We start from the raw sequence: 17,545 nt of genomic DNA on the forward strand, positions 1-17,545 counted from the left end.
AAGGGGGTAGCTCTCCTGTCCTTCACCTTCTCAGGATGTCCCTCACCTGACTGGGTTTGGAACCCCTTGAGAGCTCCGACTTTTCAGACTGAGCAGGTGGTTCCTTCCAGAGTCCTCTCCTCTCCTGTTGAAGGTAACTGGCGTTCAGGCTGCTGTTCTCCTGCTTCCCCGGCTTTGGCTGTTTGGGGGAAATGGATGCAGTTACACAACAGGGATGTTTGTTCACAACGTGGTGTGTAGAGGAAGCAGTCTCCTTCCTTGCTTGTCCCTGCAGTAGACAGGGACCAGCGAGGCAGGAAAGCCTGCAGGACTCGTGCTGGCCACTTTTTAAGAAAAGGTATCGAGGCTCTCAAGCCGGTTTCAGGAAACCCGCAGCTTCTCCGCTTATGATGCAGCTGCCTGAGCGCTCTAGCAGGTGAGGATGGGAAATTCTGGTCAGATTTCTGAAGAGACGGTAAAGCTGCCGGAAGCAGTGGCCTTCCAGCTCCGACCAAGTTCACTTGGGGAACTCTAGCTAGGGCTGTCCCCTGCCTCGGGCCTGCAGCCTCAGCTACGAAAATGAGACAAGAGCTCAGTGCTCCCTTGGTTTGGCGGGAGAGAAACTCATTGAGGAAAAAGCCTGCTTCTCTCAGTGGGTCCTGCAAGCCTTCGCTGACATGCCCACAGAACTGTCTTTTCTTAGCCACAGCTCTCTCTAGTGCCTACCGTGCTGCCCCAACTCCGAGGGGTGCTCAGTCACCTCACTGAATGAAAACAAGCCTGAAGGGGGGACTGTGCATGTCCCGCAAGAGACCAGCCGAATCACCAGGAATTTGGCCTCAGCCTTAACCTGCGGAAGGGGTCCCTGGGGGAGACCTCAGTGAGGTCCCTCCTCAGCACTGCAGGGGCCTCGGGGAGGGCGAGCTCGAGTCCACTCCCCGGAGGGGCGCTGTACCGGAAGGAGAAAGCACCACAACACCGTGTTTTTCCAAGTGTTACCCTTTATAAATAAGTACATTTGCTTTCATACATACAGTTCATTGTACGGATGGCGATCTGTACACATGGGCAGGAAAATGCATTCATTTCACTTTTCACATCGATCTCACACAGCTCACGTGTACAGACAATACAACTGCTCAAGCAAGCACAGCAAAGGGAAATGTCTTTCCTTATACACAGGGCTAGGTGCCTCTGTGGGGTGTGGGGCATCCCCACTGCACGGGTTCACAACTGTGTGGTGTTCAATATATCGGGAGAGAGAACAAACATGCATTGGATAATATACTGTACAGAGAAAGTCCTTTACATCTGAGTCATAGAAAACCTAAAGGAAAACTAAGTGCATTAAAGCTTTTTCCAGCAAGTGTCTTGAAAGGACAGCAAAGAGGAGGAGGAATCAAAATCATATTAGTACAAATCACTCTTTAATTGTAGACTGTACATGTCTGTACTAATTAAAATCATCTTGGATTTGGAGGAGACAGAACAGAGACGGAGATGCTGCGCTAAATGGAAAGGAGGCCACGCCTGAGGACGGCACCTGCCTTGAGCCTGATGAGGAACTGGCCCCAGTCAGCAGGAATCAGCCAAAGAGAAAAAAACAAAACAAAACAAACAAAAAAACCCCAAAACCAAACTGGAACAGGAAGTGTAACTTACAGGATTTGGAAAATAACCTGTGAATGAAGGAGAGATCTGGAGCCGGCATTTCTAACTCTTTTTTCCAGTAAGCTGGTACACGATAAGGCAGGTACATTCAAGTACTGAATTTCCAGAATTAACGGTCGGTCTGGTCCTAGGGACTGAAGGGATGGAGTGGAGTCCCCCTAGCCAGGTGTTGTGGTTGGTGATTAGGCAAAAGAAAAATCCAGCCATTAAGTGCTACAGAAACAAAGCAGCTAGGCTCCTTCCTTTCCACAGAGTAGGTCTGTCTGAAAAACGAGAGTGATGCTGGCCTGCATCTATATGCGTTCAGCTAAAACCTGGCAGGTTGGCTTAGTGGAGATCATCAGAGTCAGCAGGAAGAAGTGAGATGATGTGGGGGAGGAAACATGAAAGTAACACTTGATTTTTGGTGTCCAATGACGCATTCATTTGGTACTGACTTTCAAAGCTCTGACCGTGGCCATCATGTGGCCACAAGCATCTCAGGGTGGCTCAGCAGCTGTGAGGCATTGGACACCGAAATGCAGGTTACCAACACTTCAGCCCTTGAGTGGTCTGTTAGAAACGGAGTTGATGAAGACCCAGTGATTATTCAAGCAGCTCTGCACAGTGGCTCTACCGTCCCCATTGTGCTTGTGTCCAGGCCCCCAGCCAGCCACCTTTTCTGGGGAGCAGCCAGAGCTGAGTTCAAGGCATTGCATGGTGAAGGTTTCCATGACACGTCTTTGTAGGTAGCTCTTACCCCTAAGCCCTTTGTTCTTTGTTGTTAGTCATGGCAGATGGTCAGTCTGGAATTCCTAGAGGAAAAGGAGAAAAAGCCACACCTCCCGACGTGCACGCGACGGGGCAGCACGGGCCTTGGTGTGGAAGCAGCAGCAGGCTGCCTTTGCAAGGTGGCTTCTTGAGAAGTGGGCAGCCCAAGCACAGACAGACAGGTGGGAGAGGCCGGGACAGGGAGGGGGGAACATCCTGCCCCCCCCTCCGCCCCAGGGGGAGCCTGTTCCATTTTGTGGCAAAGATTCAGTGAGCAACTGGTTTTGTCCAAGGCATTTCTGCAGTAGAAAAATAACGATTTTTGAATCAAACCAGCCAACTGTGACATCTCTGGAGTTATAAAAGTTGGAGGCCAAGAGGAACTGAGAGGGACGCTCAAGGGGAGTAAAGGAGGCTTCCTCATACCCACCCATCCACCAGAGCAAGGGAGTTCTAGTCAACATTCTCCCGGCCTCTGCCTGGCTGAAGGTCCAAAGCGGGTAGTGTTCAAAGAGCTTATCTTGCCACAATGGGCACAGGTACGTGAAGACCCCTCTGCAGGCCTCTATCCCCTTCTTCCTGAACCCTCTGGGCCTGCCTACTGCCCTGGAAGCGGCTCCTCCAGGGGGACGTGCTGCCGTTCTTTGCCACCAGACAAGCCTGGTGCAGAGCCACAGTGACACCTAGTGGTAGAGTATGGTTGAAGCAAGGTGACGTCCACATAACCCACTGTGTAGGACTAAAATCTAAGGAAAATACTTATGGATATTAAATTAGATACTGGTTAAATTTTCTATTGGGTACATCTCTGGAATATAAAAATACCAATATTTAGAGAGGGGTTCATAAACTACTATACAATATAAGGACCGAGAATACCTTTCTCTAGGCTGTTCTGTTTACAATAATTTAGGAAAAGTGTTTAATAATCCAGGCTTAACTAAATTAGCAAACTTGTATCTCTGGACAACAACCTGGGGTACTGTACATGATTCTAATTAGTGGAATTTTCCTGAGCCTTCGAGTTTAAGTTAGACACATCTAGAAAGAGGGGCACATGGGAGAGGAACAAGAAGGGTTTGTGCTCTATTAACCTGGGGCTTTAATAGTGCACGTCTGCAACCCGGACGAGATACAACAGCAGATACAAAATGGTCTCCATTTTGTCCGTGCCAAATTCTCATGTTACACAGGTTTTCCCTTTACTTTGTAAATAAACATTAATTTTTAATTGTTAATTGTGTGCCTTACTGATCCAGTAAATAAAGTAACCATGTCTCAGGAGTCCCTAAGAAAATTGCTGGAAAAGCACTTTAAAATCACTGCAAATATTTTTCGTATTTAAAAATTCTTAATCTTTTTGATGCTTATATACAACAGTTATTTCTTGTGCTATAAATGTTGTGATCCACTGCTTGATTTCTTTCCTTTTTTTCCTTTTTTTTTCCTTGAAAGATACACTAAAAGACAAGAGCGGTTTTGCTATTTTCTAATGAAGACATTACGCACACTTAAATATCCAGTATTTATCAGAGTTACAAATTCAAACAGTAAAGTGCACCCATTTATAGACATGATGTGATGGGAACCCATTAGTGCAAGAATTTTGGGTGAATGAAACGTACAATTTGGCGAGAAACCTAGAGGCTGAGGTTACCACTGTCTCCATTTCAGAGTGATGTGAATTGGGTGAGTGGAACTTACCAGGTTCATCTGAAAAACTTCCCCCACTGGAAGCCAGACATTGATTCAGTGTCGCCGGGGGCGGGGCCATCTCGGAGATTCGGTACTAAGATCAGCCCCTGGCAGTGAAGTAGCCCGACAGGGCACGGGCAGTCTGCCTGCGAGGAAAAACGCTCTCCTGCCCCCAGGAAGGTCCAGTTGGCATTTTCCAGTCAAACTCAACCAGCGCCCAGTAGTGATAGTCACTCCCTCTTACAATGGCTAACAAAGAGTTGCATTTTGACTGCTTTAAGTGTTTTGCCCAATAAGGCATAGACCCTAAATCTCCTGTTTGTCCAGGAAAACCGAGAGAGACCCTGGGGACAAGCGGCATCAGGGGCATGCTTGGGACATGCAGAACCCGCTCGCTCACTGAGAGAGCTGAGCGCGGGTCGCACGCGCGACGTTCCAAATAAGCAGGGACACTTTTCTGACAGATGCAAAAATTGTTGAGAATGTAGCAGCAGCTCCTCAGTGAGAGGGGCTTAGGAAGGGAGGAGATGCAAAGGGCCCTGGAGGGCTGAGCCCTGGACAAAGCGGAAGCCAGGCTCCTGGCTGTAGGCTGGTGCTACAGCTGGACATTTCATCTTCTCGGTGAGAGAAAGAGAGGGAGAAGGGAAGGGACGAGACGCCGGTGCCCAGCCTGGGCTAGCTAGCAGGAGACAGTCCCTAGGCATCAGAGACAGTGGGAAGAGTCTGGGTCTTGAGCAGGCCCAGCTGTCTGCTTCTAGCATGGAGACAAGTCCTGGCCTGTTTCAGGCTTGGGGGCAGAGGGGTCCGTCTATTTGGCAGAATCTAAATTAGTAGAGAAATGTTTCTGATCTCAGCTTCATGCTCCCCATGTCTTATGATGCTTTCAGAGGACACTTACTATTACAAACAGGTCTGGTCACATCTGGATTTTTATTCAGGAAACTGCCCTTCCAATAGCCCTTTACTAACAAGAGAATGATTCCTAATAATAGAGAACAGATTCTCTTTTGCTCAGTTTCTTAAGTTTTCAGAACTGATGTGCAGTCAGTACCAGGCCTGTGCTAAGGCTTTGGTTTCAGTGTTCTTGCTGTCCATCTCGTGCTGGCCTCAGTCACGCAAAGGACAGGTCAGCAAACGACCACAAGACACAGAAGAAGTGTGGAGGCTAACTGGATCAGAAGACCTGCTGTCTGTCTCATGAGCCCCCACCCAGGGCTGAAAAGGGTCTGTCTTTTCCCTGAAACACTTTGCCGTGTCTGGTTTTCAAAGATTGCTCCCCAAACACTCCTACCTTGAAAAAAGAAAAGAAGAAACAATTCCTAGAGTAATAGGTAATGAAACTATAGATCTCGAAACGGAATCAGACCATGTCTGGCGCAGGGTGCAATGGCCCTGGGTGCAAACTTCAGGAATAAAGTCTTAACAGTCCCGAGAGAATTTAACTTGCTTCTCAGAGAACCAATTTCTTCACTACACCATGTGGGTTGAAAAAAGGAGGGCCGGTAGAACACAATCTGGCTCTGGGTGAAGACCCAACTAACAGGATTCATGTACCAGTCAAACCTCGGCAAGAGTTTGCTTCTGTGGAGTATGATGCTCAGTGATATCTCAGGACCCAAAGAGTAGACTCTCAAGACAAAGATTTTCTCTAGCCTTTCACTGGGAATCCAGAACAGTCTTTCGTCCTCTCTCTTTCTATATATTTATGTATTGCTCCCCACAACCCATGGAAAAATCAGATTTTAAAAGTTAACTGTTGGCTAAAAACCTAAAGAATACCTCTCAGTGGATTATTTAAAAATACCCATGATTCTCATCCGATTTCCTTGGCTGAGTGAAATATTTAAAGGGCTGGTTGTTTTCCAAATATTCATACAACGCTTCTTGGAAAATCAATATAGTGACATTTCAAATAATTATATTGTTTTTTTCCTTCCAATTTAATAGACCTGTTTCTTCTCTTTCTCCTTGATCCTTTTGCCCCCGTAGGAAGACCAGCAATAACCTAAATGAACATTCTAGACCTGATGACTGCAGAGAGCTGGCAGTCCAGGGGAGACCATGGCACAAGAATGCACTGGGATTGGCTATTTGGATAACACTGGATAAGAATGCAAAGGCAAAGGGGCGTCATACTCTTTCTAAAGTTCCTAGAAGAAAACAAACGAGAACACCTTATTTTTGTAAAAAAGGAGAAAGACATTCACACAACAAGAACATCAGTGAAAGCGATTGTCTCCTGGAAAAAGCTGACCAGTGTGTCTGATCTCCCTGGGTTAAAGCACGCGGCACAACAATCTGCTCGTTGGTGTCGGAAGAGAGGGAGAGAGCGTGTGGCTGGGGCACAGACGAGAGAAACTCAAGTCCTGGCTCACTGGAGGCCAGCTTCCCAGTCGGCTGCATGCAAAGAACTCCAGCATGTGGGCTGCCACCTCTGAACACCACACAGAAACTACATGAGAAATTAAGCCAGAGAACTACCTCAAATGTGGAAACCAAGCCTGAAAATGTGCAGTGAAAACATATGGGTCTCACTCCAACAAACGTCTTTTAAACATTAGACTCCACAAATGGTCTCTTTGGTTTGATAGGGGATGTCTGCCCTTGTCGAGAGTCCCGGGACAACTGCCTGTACAGGTTGTCCTGGTATGCCTGAGCCACAGGGAGGGTCCGGGCCACCTTCACATCGGGATATGAGGAGGCCTGGCCGACTCTCTCCAAGAGGTCTCCGCGGGACCCGTTAGCCAGCATCCCATGGGGGCTGTAATAATCGTCCTCCAGCAAATGGCCATTCTGTGCATTGTTGGTTTTGTTATAAAAGGCAATGTTGCTGATGGATGATGGTGGACTGAAGGACTCAGGCTGAGGCAGGTTGCCTGGAGACGTGGGACTGAGGACGGTATCCACGGATGACACGGCCCAGGTCCGATTCTGCTGGTGAAGGTGAGGGTACTGTTGAGTCCGGGCTGTTTTATCTATGATCCCCATGAATGGTGTGGTCCTGGATCGGGTGGGCTCGCTGGGGTAACCTCCCTGAGTGGGAGACACTGGTGACAGCTCGTCACATGACCTATCATATGCCGGTTTTAGAGGGATCTCCATTTGTTGAATCGAGGAAGATGGCCGGAAGGTAGGAGTGAGGCTGGAGGCTGAAGAGATACTATTGCTAGATGGAGAGAAGCGGAGGCCTACGCTCTGGGAGTGCAGCAGCGGCCTGGGAGTTGGTGGGTGGGGTTTGATTTCATTTGGGTTGACGCTAATAGGTCTTCTGATTAAATGCGACACATCAGGGGAACCTAGCTGGCTGGAGGAACGCTCCAGGTCTAGTTTTGAGTGACAGACTGGGTAGTAGGATGCGGACTGGCTACGCCCAATCTGTGGTGTCTGGCTGTATCTCATACCACCTCGATATGCTGAGGAAGGTCGCTGTGGAAGGTCTTCTTTGGTCAACCCTCCATGCTGACAGATGGCACCCGCACTCAGGCTAGCCTGGACATGCTGCACAGGTCTCCCATCCCCTACGATCCCCCCAATTGACCCTTGATAAACCAACCGGCTCTGACTTACTCCCATGTCTCCTTGTGAAGACTGGTATTTACTAGCCATTGAGTGGGCTACCTGGCCATAGGCCCCCGTGGACAGGACAGTGCTTGAATGAACCGCTGAGCTGGGCTGGTTGCTTCTCACAATCTGGGCCTTGGCAGGCTGTAGCCTGAGGCCTTGCTGGGGAACTGCCACAGGAAGCTGAGGCATCTGGTAGGGCCGCTGGGCCATTTTGGATAATGGAGATTTTGGTCTGCCAGGAAGCTGACTAACGTTTGTTTCTTGCTGATAACGCACGGGTGAGCCAGACTGGGATCTATAGACACTCATGCTCTCCGCTGGAGGGCTGGCCCGATACTGAGGGCCTCTACGGAGCGGGGACGGGGGAGGGCTTGGGTATTCCTTGCCCTGTCCTCCCACGGGAGGGGGGCTAAAGCGGTAAGAGCCGCTCTGGTGGGCTGGGGAAGTATGTGGTGGACTAGGCCTGTAATGAGAGTTCTGGTGAGTTGGAGAAAGAGCGGGTGAGGTGGACTGATAGCCCTGTCTGGTGGGAGAACCTACGGAACTACTGGAACGGAAGTCAAAAACCTGATGCGAGCCAAGGGGCGAGCTGGAGATGTAGGCGGAGTCCCGATGGGCCGGAGACGAGGGCGGGCTCTGGATGATCGGCAGCCCCTGACTGGGCCGAGCCTCGGTCTGGAGGCCGATGGACACGTTTTCAACATCCTGTTCCAGGTACTCCTCCTCGAATATATCCTGTACAGAGTATATGTCTTCGTGCTGCGGCTCGGGCTCCGTCTCCTCCGGGAGCGGCGGCTGCGGCGGCTGCGGCGGCGGGGGCGGCGGCTGCATCTGGCGGCACTCCTCCTCCACGCGCAGCAGGAGCCTCTGGATCTCACGGTTGTTCGGACAGAGCTGGATGGCCTCGTTCAGATCCTCTAAGGCTGCTGCAAACTGTCTGCTTGACAAAATGTAAACACAGGAACTGGAGTTATTCTGAATCAACAGGGATCACCAAGAGCTGAGGACAAGGTCACTATTTCAGAGACCTGGGGGGTAGCGTCTGGGGGAGTCGGGGGTGGGGGGCGGGGGGGGGGCGGTGGTGGTTTCGATTGATTTGTAAGGAAGGAAACAGGTAGGCTGTCATTCTGGAAGAGTCCAGAATGCTTCTTTAGCCTGTTTAGCCTCCATCTTCCTTTTGGCCTCTCTGGTATTAGCAGAGAAATGGCCCCATTTTGTCAGTCCAGCCAGGCCCTTCAGGAAGATTCTCTTAGTGCCCAAATGCACACCAGGCAGTATGAGGGTTGGGTGGGGTTGTCATTTACAGGGTCACTGTCAATTAGCTTAGGAACAAAACAGTAACTACGATATTTAAAATTCTTGCTGATCCAGCATAAATTTTCTTTATATTCTCAATATTTTGGCTCCAAATTTCAGGCCTGTTCCGTCCTAGGCAAGAAGACCGTTTTCTGCCCTTTTCTCCCCCTCACCCCACAGCACTGTCGCTCCTCTGTTCTCCTACATCAGAGCTGGGCAGGTATTAGGTTCACTGACTAGGCAACTCAGATTCTGATTTACAGATGAGGACATGAACTCTCAGAGATAGTCCCATCCTCTCTATTAATATCGCCCAGGAAAGGGGCAACTGGCCCTGTGGGGAAGGAATTCTCTGGGGAAAAAGAGAATTTGAGAGTCAAGCTTCTGTAAGGACTTTGTTACCCCAGCTAGTTAAGACTAATATTATTGCCACCGACCTCACTAGACTTAACCTGGGTTTGTTTTTTCAGGACCATATTCCCCCCCCCCCCCCCCCCGGCCACAACAGTGAAACTGAAGCAGTTCTTCCCCCGGGAAGAGTTTGGGAGAAGGGTGGGGCACTGAGCAGGAGGCATCAAGGACAGTGACAAGTTATCCAGAGATCAGTGATGGCAGGTTCTAGGTCTTTCCAGAGCCTTTCCTGCCCATTTGGCCAAGCCACAGCAGATGGACAAGAGGGATGGAGTTTCGGAGTTTCTCTTGGGCCCCCTCAATCCTGGCAGCAAGGACCTCCTGTCTCCATGAGGGTGTGGTGTGGTGGTGGTGACTAAGGTGAGGAGGAGGTTTGATGCCACCAGACTTGAGGAGAGCTCAGAAGGAAGACTAAATAATCCAGGGACTCCTCAAATGCCTAAAGGAAAAGAGGAGCCTGCGGTATAAGCCACCCATCCTACTTTTCCTTCTAAAAGGGCCAGGAAGGATGTTTTGCTTAAGTGACCTCTTCTTAAGTCACCAGCATCTCTTTATGCTGTCTGCTCTAGGGGTTAAAAAGTGATTGAGAGATGGCAGAGGCTTCTGGAAGAAGGTGCCATTCTCCAGCAATGCAAAGGCATTTTCCTCCCAAAGTAAAATGTTCTAGATCTCCATAGCCCTGAAGATTTGCCAGTCTCAAGCGGAGTTCTGTGCAACGGGAGCCATCCCCAAAGCATGTCCTGAAAGTCCTCAGGGATAGACACATTTGGGTACATATGCCCCAGGATGGCCTACATTGCCTTGGCCAGATTTTCGGAAGAGAGACCTCTTGCTCGTCACCCTCTCTCTCTCTCCTCACCTGCTGCTGCGTTTTGCCCTTGCTCTTGCATAGTAAGCTTCATAAGATTTCGGTTTCAGCTCCAGGGCCTTAGTAGCAAATTCCTCCGCCATTCCAAAATCCTGTCATTACAATAGGTGTGCAAATGAGTCATTGAAGAGATATGAAAAATAGACAATTTGGGAATAAAACAGAATATATGTACATTTCTTTGACATTTATGGATGAACACCTGGGATTCTCGACATGCCTGGCATGGCTCTAGCCATGTGGCCCAGACTGCAAGTTCCTTCTGCCTTTGCCCTGTATGGCCCTGCAACAGCTCCTGGGAATTTATCTGCCCAGAAGCATTAAAATACTTTTAATGTGCCTTCCTTCTGCTTTTCTAATGAAGTTCCTTCTAGCCCAGAAGCCAAATGTTAACCCAACGAAGCTCCTGAAGTTGGAAACCTGAGGCCTTGTTCCACACGCGTGTATGAGGCAGACACAGACTCTACCTCACACGGGGCCTTACCCTACTCCCCAGCTTCCTGTAGCACCCACTATGCCTCCGCTTCCTAAGGGGTGAGTGAGGTCCAGGAGGATGAGGTCTGTGGAAAGGAGAGCTGCACTGACCATGGAGACTAGACAGGGTCGGGGAGCCAGGCAGACTTGGGTTCAGTCCTCTGGTTGACCCCATAACCCCTCAGAGGGGGTGCTGTGTTTTCTCACCCACATCTACTTTGCAGGTGGGATGATGTGTGATGACACACTTGAAAGCCCCGAACGCCGTTTCTGGCACATAGCAGATGCTTAGTAAATGGCCTTCCCTTCTCTTAACTGGTTCCTCACTTAGTAAGCATTTAAAACAACAAAAATGAAATGAGAGAGGGCCCTGGCTGTGACTAGGGTTTATGCTGTCACCTCATCTCTTTATTACTGAGGCTCCCTGGAGGAGCGTCTCATCTGTCCTCATCTGAGAACCCTGGGAACAGGGACCTGAGGAACAAAGCCATAGTTTTGAAGATACCCTTCCATACTAAGCTAAAAGGAGAGTTCTTTCTCTTCTTTCAATGTCAAGCCTCAGGATGGCACAGAAACCTCTGGTGACACGCGTGATTCGCGTGATTCCAGAGGCAGAACAAAGGGCTGAGGCATGGCTGGAAATGAACAAGAAGTAAGGGGCCATCTCGGACTGAAGCAGACCTCAGGCGCCTTGCACAGGTGGTCATGGGAGCTGACTGGTAACTGTGAGCAAGGGTGGAGCTAGAGAGGGAGCATTCCATCTTATGGGAGTCATCTATCACTACTCTGTTTCCAATCTTATCTTTTAATTTTTTCTTTTTCTTTTGGACAATCATCCTTTCTGCCATGATTAGAATGCTTTTAAGAAGGAGATTGTTTGTTCAGGCAGAGAGAAGGCGGCAGGCTGGCAGCGGCTCCTGAGTTCTGTCTCATTCTCACTGGCAGTGCCCTGGGCACTGCTGGTCTGGTTCTGCTTCACAGAAGAGCCTCACTGCCTTCCCCTGGGGTGTCCCCTTCCCACAGGAACCGCTACCCTGTCTATACTCTCCTCAGCACCGTGGGGCAGCTCTGCCTCTTCGGGCCGTAACTGTGTTCTCTGGGACATCAGGGCTCTTCTCATTGGCAGGGTTTAGATGGAGGATACGAAGGTCATACACACAAACCACCTCTCTGGAACTGACAGCAGACCTCTTGCCCCTGCAGCTGAAATCTCCCTTCTGCACAGCTGAGCTCTCTACTCATCAGCATTCTTTTTTGGGGTGGATTATTTTTAGCTCCCGAGGAACTGTGAGACCTCAGGCGGGGGGTTAGCAGAGGTTCCTGACACGATCTCTGCTATTCCCAGTCTCCGAGAGAGGATTCTTGGCCTGGGAGCATCTGCGTGTCACGGGAGCAGTGGCTGAGGGCAACAAAGACTGTTTCTGCACAGCAGGCAAGAAGGACCAAGGACTACTAGGGGGGTAACAGAGGACTAGGAAGAGTTCTACGTTTCCCTCTGCGACAAGAAGGGGCATGGCATGCTGGCGTAAAAAGATGAGGAAAGGAGTGAAAAGTTCAAGATTAGCCTTCGAAATAAACCTGCCAGTCCATGGTCCTGAGTCCTCTTTCCAGACCTTCCTTACGTGACTAGGGGTCTACTAGAAAGGAAGGGAGTGACTGCAATTCATATCTAATTGCAGCTGGAATTCTAGTGACCACTGCTCTCACATTTTCCCAAAGACCAGAAAACTGACTTGGGGGTAGGAGGCGATGATGATGGTATTCCAATCACTTTCAGTGGGAACTAAAAATTCAGAAAGCTCCAAAAATGCCCACAGCATTAACTTTTTTACAGTTTAAGATACGGATTGTACTTAGACTTGATTTCTTTCAAATTGCAAATGTCAGTGCTCTGTGAAGGACAACCAAGTTCCAAATGGGGCAGAGAACGATTTCAGGGGCCTGGTAAGAGCCAGGGAGTGACGTGGACTGTCAGCTTCCAGGGCTGTAGAAAGCAGCTGGGAGGAGAGGGACTTACGTTCATTTTCCTGCGACATCGAGAGAGGTTGAGGAGGAGAGACACCTTTAGTTCCCGGAAGGTTTTCAAGTCCTCACCAAACCCTTCTCGAGGGAATTTCTTCAGGGCGTACTGGTAGCGCTGGGCAGCCTCCTTTACTTTACCTTTCTAATGGGAGTACAAGATGGCAGAACACACAGTTGGTCTGCTGCGTAGCCGAGGAGGTCTGGCCCCACTCCCCTCCTCTCTGCAGTGATTATTATGTTAGCCCTCCCAAACACCAGCCTGGGGAGTAGGTCTGGCCTCGGTGGTGAGAGCAGAGGGTCAGTCTTTTCAATAGGAAACTCACCTGGCAGGAAAGGCAAGGGGATACCTAAGACACAAGCCAGGGAACCAACCAGAACCCCCAGCTTCCCAACTGGATTCCCAGGAGACTGATCTTGCTCACTTCAAAGGAGCTTTTTCTTGACCTGATCTCCCTGGGACACATATCATTTCCTAGGCCCAACCACTCCAGAGTTATTACTACTTCTTTACTTTTGGCTTGCCTGGAAAACTCTTCCTGTTTGATGCTCCTCCTTGCCAGTCCTCTAGAAGAAGTCATTCTCTTCCTCACAAAGGAGGTGGGAGCTAAAACGGTCTAGCCGTTGCTTCCCCAATCTCAGTGCATAAAATAGTATGTCAGTGTTCTCCTGTTTTTAGAAAAGGCTTGGGGTAGGGTGGTAGTAGAGAAGTTTCGACTTTGTGATCCAACTGTGTAGGGGGGATGATTTCCAAGATGAAGTAAATCTATGACCAACTAAGGGACCTGGCAACAGGGACTTTGAATTTTCCTTACATTTTGTATCTGAAAATCTATCAGCTAATAAATACATACATACATATATACACATAAATAAATAAAAATAAAATAAAATAAATGAAAATCTATCAGCTGAGCTCAGAATGATGCAGGAGGCATCTCCCATTCACTCAGCTGATCTTCATCTGCTGCATTCCTTCTGTAGAGCTGTAACTCCAGCAGGGATCCCGATCTTTTCATTTTCTCTTCAGCACTTTTCATTAAGGAGAGATCTGGAGTCTACCAAGGTAGAATTCTGGGTGGGAGCAGTAGTAGCTCTGCCTGTTCTCGTTAGGAGGTAGGACTCCTTGTCTTGGAATATGAGAGGTTATATTATAACCAGGGCTTAGATTCTTGAGAGCAATGCTATCCCCAAGTCCATAAATAGGACACCTAGAGTTAATGAGGCCCTTCTTGGAAGTCATGTGAAATCCTGGATAGGTCAGGACTCAAGTTTCCTAGAAGCCCAAGATTCCTAGATTATCATGACTTTCATGTGGAGAGTCCTCAGGAAATACAACTCTTCTCCCAGGAACTCAAAACATTCCTTACACAGGGGTGGGTGGGAGGTGGAAATAATGTGCTTCATAATCATTTCCCATCTTTGGGCCTGATAGCTCAGTGAGGTTGGATTTACATTTACCTTTAGGAGAAGAAGATGCCGCTAATCTTAACATAACCAAATAACTGTGACATGTAATCTTCTTCTTCTTCTTTTTTAATTTAAGTAATCTCTACACCCAAAATGGGGCTCAAACTCACAACCCTGAGATCCAGAGTCACAGGCTCTTCTGACTGAGCCAGCCAGGTCCCCTGTCATGTAATGTTCTTTGGGGATTTCCTATAGGCTATGGGAGAAAGTCTGTGTCAGGGTATTGGAACCTTCAGCTTGAACTGTGACTACAAAAAGACTCCATACTTTTTTTGTTGTCATTCAGTGAGTCACTTTCAGAAAATCTTATAATTGCTATTTGTCTTGCTTTCCTTATCCTACTCAGGGATGTTGACAAGCTACTATTACTACAGACTTTTAAATCTATATGTGTATAAGATATGAAAGTGAGGATCAACATCTCTTTCCCACAGACTAGAAATATCTGTACTACATAATTTCACTTTACTTGTCCCATGAGTTTCCAGGTCCCACTTAGCAGATTCCATGTAGAGTCTATGTAACTGCCTATTAGTGACCGGATAAAATTAGGTCTTCGAGTTGATTGGCTGCAGGCTTATGTAGGCCACTCTTGCGCTCTTGTTGGGAAGTTAAAAACTCAGGATGGTCAACTTATGAGCCTATCACTGAGGGATGGCATCCTCCCTTTGCCTCTAGAGCCAAGGATGAGACTGTCAAGACTTTAGCAGATTCTACATGCAGAGAACAGTCAGTGGCTGCTTTGAGGAACCAGCTCCTTCCTCCCCTCACCTTGTAAAACATGTCCCCCTCTTCCATCAGCTTGCTCAACAGGATGATCATGATGTCTGGTTTGGAGGTGGCCATCGCCCATGTGGCTGGACCTGTAGTGTACAGGATGCATGATGGGTAAAAAACTCAGACAATGTAAGGGTGGCAGGAAGCTAGGTGAAAAAAACATCCTGGGGGATTTCTGCTGAGAGAACAACTTGCTCCACAACAACTTCCTCATCGTTTAGACCGGGGAGTATCTTAGGGACTCCCACTGCCAAGAAGCTGCGCTGGATTTGTGTTCACCTTAAAATAAGAACATCTGATCTGTCTGAGCCTGCACCACAGGAGGGCAGCAAAGCCTGCCAACGTGCGGGTTTGGGCAGGCTGTGGCTCAGTCCGGAGCATTGGGAGAAAGGGTTTACATTACATGTCACCACGAGATTTAAAAAATCCAAAAAGGGCAATTTATTTTAGAACCCGGGACTCAAAATCCCTAGCTGTTCAGTCTCTTAATTTAAAAATCTGTACTTTGCGGAAAGGGGAACCATTAAAGATTCTAAGGGGAACCATTAAAGATTCTAAAGGCTCCCTTAATTTTTAAGTATCTAATAGGCCTTCCTGCGATTTACTTTGACTCAGGAGCACAGTTCGAATGTCAAAAGACATGAAACAAGCCAACACAACTGAGGACTACTTTACCCACAAAGAGAAAGAGAGGTTAAACTGATTAGTTTATAGACGCCTGAATTATTTACCAACTAAGCTTTTCAGGGTTAGTTATCAAAAGTTCAAGTTATTCTCTACAACAGTCGTTAAAAAAAATCTTCTTTTAAGGTGAAGTAAATTAAAAGATTAGAGGTGTAGGGAACTCATGCAGGCTAAATCAAAGAGGAGAAGGCAAAGCTGACCAAGCCATCAGACCACGCCTGATGCTGACAGCGGTGAAATATACCTCGTGGGCGACTCGGTAACGTCTGACAACCTTCAAAGAAAGGAGAAAACAAAAAGTTGTAGGAGAGGAAAAAAAAAATGGATGAAGGTGAAAAAAAAAAAAAAGAAGGAAAAAGCAGCAGTGAGAGGCAGGCAGCAAAAAAGCCAGCATATCAGCCAACCCTCGCCTACAGGTCTGTGGGATGGGGGAGCAGATGGGACAGCAGCAGCAGGGACTGGAGAGTCTGAAGCACATACAGAGCGGGGGAAAGCAGAGGCTCACGGCAGTGCAGGGATCCAGGATGTTCACAGGGTGGGGCTGGCACAGAGGCATTAGCACGAAGCTGTGCCTAAGGTTAGAGCAGCCTCCTGGCTAAGGCGACTAGGGGCATGGCAGATAACCACGTGATTCTGGACACAGAGTAGTGTCGACCATGGCTCAGAGGGTGCTTTCTCTGGGCCAAGAGCCTTTCTGTTCACTTGGACAACAAATGGGCCAGGGCAGAGGGGAAACTATACACACTCACACCAAACACCCAGGGCAGCCAGACCACTGGACCAGTCTGGCCCCTGGGCACAGCTGGCCAGCACCTTCTTCCTTTCTCCTACCTATCTTGGCTCCTTTCTTCAGAAGAGTGACAACAACAGAAGTGTTCCGGCACCCTACTGCTCTGTCCAGAGGGCGCATTCCGCTATAGTCCACATGTTCGATCATGGCCCCGTGATCCACCAGGAACTGGACCTAGGACATGGATCAAGCAGAACAGTTAACACAAGTGCAATGGCTCAGCACAGCTCTACTGAGGGCTCTGGCTGCTGCCTGGACTCTATTCAATCGCTGGTTTGAACCAGGCTGGGGAGCCGTGGGATTTCAGGCCATACTTGTATTCTTGGTCTTTAGTGGTGCTTTGAATATTCCTGTCCTCCAGCAAGTACAGGTCCAAGAACTTTCCATCAAGAATCATCAACATGTTACTCTACCCTTAACCGCTGAGAACATTACGGATGGAGAACCATCCCTATCCCTACCACCCAAAGGCTTGTGTAAAGGCACTCACCACCTCGGCATCACCGTAGAAAGCTGCCAGATCCAGTGGGGTGCGGCCGTTTTTGTCAGCATGGTCTGTAGCAGCCCCATTATCCACCAGGGAACGTACTACTGAGAGATGACCCTTCAAACAAGCCCAGCTGAGGGCTGTCAGTCCTTCTTTGTCCATCAGAGCAATGGAGGCACCTACAAGAGCGAATGTAACACAGGGCTGAGGCCATCCAGAGCAGGACAGAGAGCTGGTACCGAAGCTGCACGCTCTGCCAAAGCACAGCTTTAGTTTCTGGGAGGGGAGTTCTCTTTCAATAAAATTGTTAAAAAAAAAAAAAAAAAGATCCTACAAGCCCTCAGGAGAAGAGAGTCCAGTTGTTTTTACTGGGAATTCTGGATATGCCACAATCCACCCCAAGCTTACTCTCCGGGCTTAAGTTTCATTACGCCCCTCAGAGAATCCTCTACTTGGGCCACATGGCTGTGCTCACGGCCCCCTGACTCTCCCACGATGTTCCTGTAGCCTTGCTTCTGGTCATGGTTGCTCCCACGTGGGGAATCTTTAGATTCCTGCCTCACTTCTACTCATTCTCTCGGGACCATTTCAAATCCCCGTTTCTGGGAAG

The 17,545-nt window shown here is 48.7% G+C and overlaps 1 protein-coding gene across 5 annotated transcripts in view; it reads right to left on the bottom strand.

The window, feature by feature from the left end:
• Positions 1 to 962: 962 nt before the first annotated feature.
• TANC2 (tetratricopeptide repeat, ankyrin repeat and coiled-coil containing 2) overlaps positions 963 to 17,545 on the bottom strand; it is a 359,716-nt gene continuing 343,133 nt past the window's right edge. For 3 of the 5 annotated variants that reach the window (XM_057318083.1, XM_057318081.1, XM_057318085.1), the window contains 7 exons: positions 16,939 to 17,114; positions 16,490 to 16,622; positions 15,903 to 15,932; positions 14,969 to 15,060; positions 12,726 to 12,872; positions 10,226 to 10,326; positions 963 to 8,596 (listed from right to left, as the gene is read on the bottom strand). In XM_057318083.1, the coding sequence (XP_057174066.1) occupies positions 6,646 to 8,596; positions 10,226 to 10,326; positions 12,726 to 12,872; positions 14,969 to 15,060; positions 15,903 to 15,932; positions 16,490 to 16,622; positions 16,939 to 17,114 (2,630 nt within the window). In that variant the 3' untranslated portion in view covers positions 963 to 6,645. The remainder of the gene's footprint in view (positions 8,597 to 10,225; positions 10,327 to 12,725; positions 12,873 to 14,968; positions 15,061 to 15,902; positions 15,933 to 16,489; positions 16,623 to 16,938; positions 17,115 to 17,545) is intronic. The other 2 variants (XM_057318084.1, XM_057318082.1) reach the window with 1 other exon arrangement.

Source organism: Ursus arctos, unplaced genomic scaffold (genome assembly GCF_023065955.2).
Source record: "Ursus arctos isolate Adak ecotype North America unplaced genomic scaffold, UrsArc2.0 scaffold_24, whole genome shotgun sequence".
NCBI lineage: Eukaryota > Metazoa > Chordata > Mammalia > Carnivora > Ursidae > Ursus > Ursus arctos.